The following is a 9790-nucleotide window of genomic DNA, read 5'->3' as shown; positions in this document are numbered from 1 at the left end:
GGAAAGGAAAGGAAAGGAAAGGAAAGGAAAGGAAAGGAAAGGAAAGGAAAGGAAAGGAAAGGAAAGGAAAGGAAAGGAAAGGAAAGCAAAGGGATATGCAGTAATATGACGTTGAAAAATCTCTCTGACCATGCCTCTCTTTTCTTCTTTCTTTTCCTGCGTCCCCGAATGCGAATTGAAGATCCTGAACCTCGAATCTTGGGAGGGGGAGAAACGCTTGGAGGGAAAATGCTTCGAGGATGGAAGAACGTGCCTCGTCTCGAAGGAGGAAACCCCTTTTTTCTCTTTGTCTTTCTTCTACTACAACTCTAAATCTAATCAACGCCAGCTACAACGCGGACGGGGGTTGGTTCTCTACTGTGCGAAAAGAGGGCAGAAGCGAACCATCTACCTCTCGCTTGAATTCCCCCAAAAATAAAGAAATACAGAGAGAGAGAAACAGAGGGAGAGAGAGAGAGAGAGAGAGCGATCCTGTCGTCCTCACGAGGAATGCACCCCCCACCTCCCCACCATCTCCATCGCCCCCTTGCCCCCCTGCGCGAGGACGCCGCCTCGCTCCTCCCCCAGGACCCCGGCGACGCAGCGCCATCCGTCGCGCGCGCCGCCCCAGCGGAGGACCTCGTCGCGGAAGAGCCTGCCCGCGGCGGGGTCGACCGCGCCGCCTCCGGGAGGAGACGACGAGGAAGGAGAGTTGGGGGCGCCCCGCTGGAAGACGTCCGCCCAGATCTTGCCCGCGATCGCGCGGTCGAACAGGTAGCTGTAGTACGTCGCGCCGTAGCCGAACAGGTGGCCGAAGAAGCCCTGCCAGCGCGTGCCCGCCGGCTCCGGGAGGAGGGCGTAGCGGCGCGAGACGGCGTGGTAGAGGGCCGTGCTGGGCGATTCCGGCTGGGTCGACGACGGAGAGGGACGGGCGGCCGGGAGGCCCCAGTCCAGCGGGGCCGCGGAGTGGTAGACCTGGTCGAGCATGCCCAGGAGGATCTGGCTCTCGGTCTCGGCGCCCATCATGCGCCGGTCGAGGTCCACGCGCTGCCGGACGCGGGCGGGGTCGAGCGGGGCGTCGGTCTCCCAGTGGCGGGCATAGAGCGCGAGGACGGCCGGGTCGGAGGCGAAGTTCTCGGACAGCACCGAGGGCAGCTCGGCGAAGTCGGTGGCGCAGCGCGTCCCCGCGACGTTCTGGAGCGCCGTGCGCCCGCAGATGCTGTGCAGCGCGTGGCCCATCTCGTGGAAGAGCGTGGTGAGTTCGCGGAAGGTGAGCAGGCTGGGTGGGGTGGTGGAGGAGGCGGAGGGGGTGGAGCGCGCGAAGTCGCAGATCAAGGCGATGGTGGGGAGTTGGTAGAGGGGTTTGTTGGGTTCGGCGGTGCGGCGGGCGGTGGCGAGGCCGTCGTTGACGGCTTCTTCGGGAGTGGTGAAGGGTGAGTTCGACTGGGAGTGGATGGTGGAGGAGGCTTCCTGGAGCTCCTCCTCGCTTATGCGTCGAGAACAGCGCAGTGTGAAATGTGCGGGGTTGGGGCTCTTTCCTGGTCTCTCGAATAGATCGCAGTAGATGACTGCGATGTGACCTTCATCGTCGTCTATCACGTCGAGACGTCGAACGTCGTCGTTCCAAGTCTCTCCCGGAAGAGGCTCGGTTGGCACCAGACGGATTCCATACAGTCGATGGAACAACCTTGATAGACCTTGGAAGACGATCCCCAGAGAGAAATATGCGCTGAGAAAATCGGGGGTCCGAGTCTTGGTTCGCTGAGCCGCCATCAATCGAGAGCTGTAATAATCGCGATCCCATGCATTCAACGCAGAAGGGTTGTTACCCGCTCGAGCGTCGCTTTTCTTGAAATCGAGCAGCTCTTGCAGTTCTGCGCGGACTCGAGGTGCGTTCTCCTCCGCCAGAGCATCTAAGAACGTGGTGACTGCTTCGGGCGTCTTGACCATCTTCTCCGCCAAAGTCATGTGTCCGTAACTTTCAAATTGCGCCAATTTGGCGAGCTCAGCCCTCCGCTGGAGAAGTTGCTCCAGGCGATCGATATTGGACTGCGCAGATGTTCGATGTGCCATGTATATCTCCCGTCTCGTATCGGCATCTTCTACACTGCGCAATGCCTGCATCGCCGGCATTCCCTCTGTAGGCAGAGTGACGGTACCCCAGGATGTCAGCTGTCGGACGAGCATCGGATCCATGCCTTTTAATTTGCTGCTGGGAAACACAAGCGATGGCTGTTCCGCGGCCATGTTATCCACGAATTCGGTCCCGAGCACTGCGATCTCGTCGGAGAGGTCGACCACGTCTGCCCGATCTTGATCTGTTAAATCGATCGCCGACTTGGAAAAGTCTCGCATCAGTATCGCCGCGACCGTCTTCTCTTCCTCATTCCATGAAGCCTGCACCTCTGGTATCGACGATGCTTTCTGTAGTTGGTCGTTGAGACCTTGCGTGGTGTTCAGTACATTCATATACTGAAACATGGCAGTGTACGCCTGTGTCGCTGCCGCTTGAATCCTCCGGTCAGGGTGGACATTTCGCACAAAGTCGCTGAGGTCGATGACACGACAGAGGAGATCACTCAGGCGATCAAGGTCTCTGACCATCCGCTTGTACCCTTCGATGGTGTTGCAAGCCAACACGCTCGCCACGATGCTTTGACATTTCTCCAGCGTGACATTTGCGAATTCGGCGAATCCCTCTGGTCTTGTGAGATGACGATTCCGAAACAACCCTGCAGATTTCGCTCCATAGCCATGCTTTGATCGAGAAGAGAACTCTTTCCAGAATTTTGGCGAGTCAAATATCTGTCGTAATGTTCGATCGTCATGACCTATGCTGGTCGCCGTCTTGGAGACCGGGTGAACGTCCTCCGCGGCGATGGCTGCTGCAGCGGCTCCTCGAGCATTGCTGGTGGTGACTAGGGATCGTCTGATGTATTGAGGTTGATTGTGAATACATTGTGGACACGTCCAAGCTGGGCGCTTGACTCGCTTGAACATTGTCCAAATGAAGGATGCGTTGTATAATAACACTTGTATCGACGAGCGATCACAAATATCGTCACATCGACAGTCATGTCTATATTTCGCCCGAAGCGGACATCTCAAAGTATCCCGTAGCGTCATCGGCTGTGAAGTCGGCTCTGCACCGGAGCGGCTGATCCCGAGGCGGAAATCGGGAATTGGTAGCTTGGACAGATTGTTGAGCTTGCTCTGAGATGGAAACAATCTTTGGGAGACGCCATTGATCATTTCGCATCTACTCAATGGCCTTCGCCGCGCTTCTGCGGAAGGTAAGTGCTGCTGCAAACAACCTTGTGGGATTGACTCATTCTAACAACTCTCAGCAAGCACTCCCGCTTGCGGGTCTGACTACCGCATTCGTTGTTGTTCCTACGCGAAGCGCATTTGCAGAGGAGCCCACCGAGGCTGAGAAGACAGTGGTGGGTGTTGGGAGCTGAATATGAGGCTTCGATGCAGTCACTTATGATATGAATAGCGCGTCCGAAAGCCCATCTACGACACCGCAGGCGAGCCTTCGTCTCGCGATGTTGCGGCAACCACACCTCTGCCTGCCTCGGGGTTCACTGAGAAGCCTGAGTCAGAGAATGCACGCCGATCCACAGCACCTACAGCACGACTAGCAGAGCAAATCAAAACCTCACGACTTTTCGCACACAAATATGCCGTCAAGGCCGAGGATTCAGTAAACAATGCGCTCAACCGATTCATGGATGCCGAGCACTCATTCACATCGACCGTCGCTTCGTTGGCACCGCCAAAGGAGAGCAATGAGAAATTGCTACCGGGTGGCATATATGTGTTGGTAGCAACCATGGCTGGTAGCATCATCAGCCGTAACCGCAACATCCTGTTTCGCGCCGTCACACCCATCATCACGGGTACCGTGGCTGCGAACTACATCATCCCTCGAACCACCCACAATGTTGGTCAATTGATCTGGCGCTTCGAAGAGAAGTACCCGGTGATTCGCGACAACCACATCCGGATAGACAACGGCGTCCGACACTTCATCGAGACCGGCAAGGCACACAGTCAGATGGGATTGGCCATGGCCGAGGAGAAGATTACAGATGCGCGAAAGTCGGTGCAGGACTGGGTGAAGAAGGGACAATGATCGGCTTCAATGTCTTGACGAGTACAACTGTTCTTCCTTCTTCCTACGGATGGGTCATGTCGATATAGATCCGATGCCGATGAAAGGCACGTGTAACAAAAACAATCCCTTTGTCCTCAAGTAGACCTGTTGGATGACTTCTGCAGAGCAATTTGTTCGTATCGTCAGGATGTGCTGCTGCTGCTCACTACTTCAAATGCTGAGTTTCTCCGATCTTCATTGGTAATTTGGTCAGGTTGTCGGAAACTTGACATCTGTTTGCATACATAGCGCATGATGCCTCTGCTTCAGTTTGTCAAGATCAGCATACATGTGCTGCTAGTTCGATTGCAGCTCAATCAGATGACCTCCACGGTGCGTTGGAGATGTACATGTCATTCCTGTCCAGTTGTGCGGTGATCCCTCACGACTGCGCACCCTAACTGTCGCGAATCTCCCCATATGAACCGCGAAACAAGGACGCCAAGGCCTTTCCGTCAGCGAGAAAACGTTGGCACTATTGTGATGGTGCACAGTGGACTTTAATGTAATTCCATCTGTGCACTCTCTGTGAGACAATGACGAAGGCTGTGGCTCGTACGGTTGAAGGGGGCCATTAACAGCCAATAGTATGCGATGCAGTAGTGCGACGAGGACATTGCAGTCCTGACCCTATTTCCCCCTCCTCTCCAGATCACCGGGCAAGTCTCGTCATGCAGTAGTTTTTTAGTCAGCCCCACAAGCATCATCTCACCACGACCTCGTGGCTTTCCCGCCATAAAGTGCATACCAAACCCGGAGACCCTTTGCCGGACCTCACTTGGACATACTCTCACGGCGCAGTATACCGCTTTCGCTTTCGGCACCGTCAAAAACGATCCGTGCTCGTCATCTGAATCGAAGCGTTGCGCATGAGAGATTTTTCCGAGCCTCTTGAGAGCGAGATCAACGCGGGCGACGATCTGATCTGAAGACCCCCTCATCACGTGGGTACATACGAATATGTGGAAAGCCTGCTCCTCTTCGGTATAATCATCGCACAATCACCTGCCAACGCGGAACCTTGCATACCAGATCGGAACGAACACAAGGTCAGGGTTGGCTCATCATCGAATTGCGTTGAGGTTGTGTCGATTGTTAGACGGTGGTGACGTCTGCGAGCATAATCGTCCTGGCGCCCTCATAGGCTGCCACTTGAGATTTTGTCTGCGATCATCAAATCAACCAGCTCTGCCAAAAGTGCCGGGGATATTTTGAAGTTTGGTGTGGCGATTGATCGGACCCACACTGTTTGCACTGCAATTGCTCAGAGGCTGACCGAGTGATCTCGTTATCCACGAGTGGGAAGGGACGGCAAAACCAGCTTGACACCACATGCCACTGCAAGCTCAAGGCTTATTGTGAATCGACCGCCACTGTGAATTAGCAACACCTCATCGAGGTTATATTCAAAATGGACTCCTGGATGTTTGCGCCACCTCAGGAGACTGCCCAGACCTCTCCTTTGAGCGTAGGGAAAAGTCCTTCTGAATCTGACATGGCAGCCTCTCCTGAATCTCGATCGCGACCTAGTGTTCCCCCACGATCACTATCAGGTGTACGGGAAGTCCGTCGGCGCAATCGACCGATCAATTCTTGCTTCGAATGCCGGCAACGAAAAATCAAATGCGACAGATTGGCAACTTGTTCGAGCTGTGCGGCTCTACGGGTCGAATGTTTATATCTCACTCCGGCTGATAACAAAGTGCGAAGAAGGAAATTGGCCGAGATGAAAGACCGAATGAATGCGCTGGAGCGGAACCTCGAGCGTGAAGTTGTCAGTGAACGACTCGGGTCGATCAAACGAGAAGCTTCATCCACCGCAGGAGATCCAGCGGGTGACGAAGATGGCGAGTTTTCCAACGATGAAGAGAATGCCTTGGAGCCCACCCCACTCGCTGCCTTGGACAATGTGTACGAGAATGTATACGAGACGAATGTCAATGTCAACGACGAGCTCATGGATCTCGGTGTGCAAATGGGCAAAATGCGCATCTCTGAGCGAATAGGAGGCTACATCCGTCCGAAGCTGGTGGATGAGTTATATGACTCACTCGCCGACGTGAAGTCCAACAAATCGAAGGAAGCCATGACACCATGCGGTGACGAGCAGCAAAGTTGGCAAGCAGCCGCGCAAAGCCTGAGAGCGGCGCCGATCAGCTATATTGGCCCTGGGCCTGATTATATCGCTCCCTCATCGACGTTTTTCTTCTTGGGTCCTGGCTCAGCTGGCTCCTTGATGGATCACCTGCCATCGAAGAATGCATCTGATATCCTAATTGCACAATACTGGAACGCAGTACATTACATGTGCAAGATCGTACACCGGCCATCGTTCGAGGCCCAGTATAGGGTCTTTTGGGCAACGATACATACTGGGACCGAGCCTGTGGCGCCACTCCAAGCCATCATGTTTGCAGCCATGTTCTCCGCAGCGGTCAGCATGACGGAAGAACAAACCCTGCATTTCTTTGCAGAGTCGAGGGCAGTATTGATCGATCGTCTACGCTCCGGAGCGGAGATGGCGCTCGCCAAGGCCAACTTCTTACGGACGACCAAGATTGACACCATCCAGGCATTCACCATGTACCTGATACCTTTTGTTCGAGCGGAAATCTCTCGAGCTCACTCTGTTCTGGTGGGCTCTGCGATTCGACTGGCAGAGTGCATGGGATTGCACCGTGACGGTACATTGTACCAGATGGGTGTCATTGAAGTGCAGGTTCGACGAATGATCTGGCACCAACTTTGCTTTCTAGATATTCGCACTTGCGAGGCGACTGGACCACGCCCGCAGATCCGCAGAGAAGATTACGATACGAAGATGCCATGGAATGTCAATGATGATGACCTGCTTGGACCAAACCCTGTGGTCAAGGATAAAGAGGAATGGACGGACATGACCTTTATGCGACTCCGCGCCGAGTGCATGGAGATGCGTCGTCAGGTCTTCTTCGACATCATCGCCGTCGACAAGAAGACCAAATCTCTGACTTCACTTTTGGTCAAGATTCAAAAGTTCCGAACGTCCCTCGAGGAAAAGTACTTGCCGTGGTTAGACGCTTCGGTACCTTTGCACAGCCTGGCTCGTCTAGTCTTTGAACTCGGGACTCGATCCCTCCACTTGCAGACTTTGCACCGATATCTTTTCAACATGAAGCAACAAATGCCGGACCGCCTCCGCCAGGTCTTGATCGAAGCTGGCCTAGCCCAGATGGAGTCTGCGATTGCGCTCGAGACCACGCCTTCCCTTCAGCCCTGGGTCTGGTACAAAGGTGCCTTTAACCAATACCACTCGGCACTGCTGCTTCTCGTCGAAGTTTGCAACTATCCGATGCGCAAAGACGCCGTCCGGATCTGGGCCTGTCTGGACTACATTTTCGAGATCCCACCTCATCTCGCGCCGAAAGAGAAGGCCGAACTTGTGGTCTCCGACCTCGCCGCACGCATGACCGTCTACCAAAATATGCGGAAGTTGAAGGCGCCGACGTTGATGGAGGAACGTCTGGGCACAGGGAGCAAGTCCTCCCTGAGAATCAACACCGCGTCCACTGCGTTGTCCAATCTGGATGGTGTCATCGATGCAAATGGACAAATGTTCCAGAAGCAGGCGACTATGCCAATGGGCTTCTCGCCGCCACCGAACGAAGCGACCGAAGGAGAATCTTCAGGCAGTCAGAACGGAGATAACCCCATGCTTCGGGCTGGGTTCGAAGCTGTGATGCAAGACATAGATTGGGTAAGAGGCATACCATTCTGCTCGTAAATTGATGTATCAAGCAGAAGACAGGAACGCTGACAATTTTTGAAACATAGAACGAACTGAACAAATTCTACACCGAGACTGGAGAATTGAATATTCCCAATTACGACATGTCCGAATTCACCGGCACCGGGGCGAATTTCGCCGGCATGCTACAGACGGACCCGAACCAATATCCTTTGGCGGGAATGGCGGTGCCGTCAAACAACCAGAACTTGAACGGCTCTCCATCGAGTGTGCTGCCGTAAGTGCTGTCTCACTTCGATACCTGGACTTTGAGAACGAGTTCACCAAATACAATACAATTTACTAATGAGAATCATGACACGCAGTACGCAGGATCTAGCCGACGTGGGCTTTTCAAACCCGCTCCTTTTTACGCCTCGGGCGACGGACAGTAAACCGTCATTCCTCTATCATAATTCGTGAGGAGGAAAAACACTTCTGGTAATGGGGATGCGCCCTTGATGACGCGGGTTGAAGGACACGATGTCCGATTTGGCAGACGTACAAGTCACCACTCCCGTTTACCACCATCCGAATCCTTCACTCTACTGAAAGTCACCATCAACCGAGACGACACCATCGCGAAATTCAGATTAATGCGAGTATAAGCTCATCCGATCCTCCGGGACGACACAAGCCTGGCCTCACCCCTGAGAGGAGGGGGCGTGTCCATTCTCCGTGAAAGAAAACCCTCCGTCACTCTCCAACCCTTCGACCGGGGGATCCGTCGCAGAAGCACGTGAAACTGGCATGGAAAACCCGGTAAGATCACCCGACGACTCAAAGGCGGGTCGAGATCGTCGAAAATGTCGGCACGGAGGGCTGCACACGGACAGGGCGGTCATCATCATCATCATCACCATGCCGAAATCTTTCGCGAAAATAGGGTTTGGCAGCGAGGTCCGAGACCGGCACCTGGCGGCGACAAGGGGCGAGTGAGATTCGCGGCAGAGGAGGAGGGGGAGGAGGCACAAGATCCGTCTGTCCGGACACGCGTGGGTCGTATATAAAGGTTTCGCCACATCGAGGAAAAAAGCGACGCAGGGGAAAGATTCCTCCTTGAGAGAGAGAGAGAGAGGGGGGGGGGGGGGGTGGCCACTCTCCTCACATCATCCCGCTGTTTTCTTTTTCTTTATTCAGGCCTTTTGTCATCATTTCGAAAGAAAAATTACGAAACTCGGAAGGAAAGAACAACCGGAAGGAAAGAAAGAACCGTTGAGATCTTCTATTCGGAGAGGGGAGAAGAAGGAGAAAAAACCGGGATTCTTTCGCCTCTCTCTCTCTGTGTGTGTGGGTGTGTGGTGACGATTTCGTTCCGTTCCGTTCCGTTTCGGTTTTCGTTTCGTTTCATGGATGTTACTTCCCTTCCCTGTTTCCCCCTCCGACGGGAGAAACTTCCCTTTTGCCCTTTGCCCTATTGCCCAATACCCCTTGCCCCTGCCCCTGCCCATTGCGATGCCATGCCATGCCATGATGAAAAAACAACAGAACGCCAGTAGCCGAACGCCAGTAGCCGCGAAACGGAACCCAGTCGATCGATCCCCCCTCCCTCCTCCTCCCCCTCCCGAACCGCCGCCGCCGCTGTCGACGCTGTAGCAGGATGCGTGAAGAAACGGGCGAAAAGCACGAAAGAGCGCGGAGGCGACGGGGCGCGGGAAAAGAAAGGGGGCGGGTATTTTCTTTTCTCTTTCTTCCCTTGGAGGTGGAAAGTGGAATGGATTGGCATGGTGATGGATGGACTGGGTGTTCGTCCTACGCGTGTTTGTGTGTGTGGGGGGGGGGGTGTGGGTTTGTCGTATGACCATTTCCAGGCGCCATTTCCATGACTATGCCATTTCCATGACCATGCGCCCAAAAAGGACCGATTCTATCTAAACCGCTCGCTC

At 54.3% G+C, this 9790-nt stretch overlaps 4 protein-coding genes across 4 annotated transcripts in view; 3 read left to right on the top strand and 1 right to left on the bottom strand.

Annotated features, from left to right (window-relative positions):
* The window catches only part of K489DRAFT_143929 (uncharacterized protein), a 2155-nt gene extending 2142 nt beyond the window's left edge, over nt 1-13 (top strand). Inside the window, exon 2 of the mRNA XM_033599160.1 lies at nt 7-13. The gene's annotated coding sequence lies outside the window, so the exon portion shown is untranslated. The remainder of the gene's footprint in view (nt 1-6) is intronic.
* A 467-nt stretch (nt 14-480) lies between these two features.
* K489DRAFT_387057 (mitochondrial intermediate peptidase-like protein) lies at nt 481-2979 on the bottom strand (the record flags this gene model as incomplete). Its single annotated transcript, XM_033606283.1, has 1 exon — nt 481-2979. One exon carries the CDS (start codon nt 2977-2979, stop codon nt 481-483), a length of 2499 nt encoding a protein of 832 aa, XP_033461911.1.
* Nucleotides 2980-3245: 266 nt separating this feature from the next.
* K489DRAFT_399155 (uncharacterized protein) lies at nt 3246-4467 on the top strand (the record flags this gene model as incomplete). Its single annotated transcript, XM_033606952.1, has 3 exons — nt 3246-3272; nt 3327-3422; nt 3479-4467. The coding sequence occupies 3 exons, from the start codon at nt 3246-3248 to the stop codon at nt 4115-4117; spliced, it is 762 nt and encodes a 253-aa protein (XP_033461910.1). The 3' UTR covers nt 4118-4467.
* A 1166-nt stretch (nt 4468-5633) lies between these two features.
* K489DRAFT_314473 (uncharacterized protein) lies at nt 5634-7901 on the top strand (the record flags this gene model as incomplete). The annotated part of the gene is made up of 1 exon (XM_033601015.1): nt 5634-7901. One exon carries the CDS (start codon nt 5634-5636, stop codon nt 7899-7901), a length of 2268 nt encoding a protein of 755 aa, XP_033461909.1.
* Between the last annotated feature and the right edge of the window lie 1889 nt (nt 7902-9790).

This window comes from Dissoconium aciculare, assembly GCF_010015565.1.
Source record: "Dissoconium aciculare CBS 342.82 unplaced genomic scaffold K489scaffold_3, whole genome shotgun sequence".
NCBI classification, from domain to species: domain Eukaryota; kingdom Fungi; phylum Ascomycota; class Dothideomycetes; order Mycosphaerellales; family Dissoconiaceae; genus Dissoconium; species Dissoconium aciculare.
The sequence above is the reverse complement of the archived record's forward strand: the minus strand, read 5'-3'. Positions and strand labels throughout refer to the sequence as shown.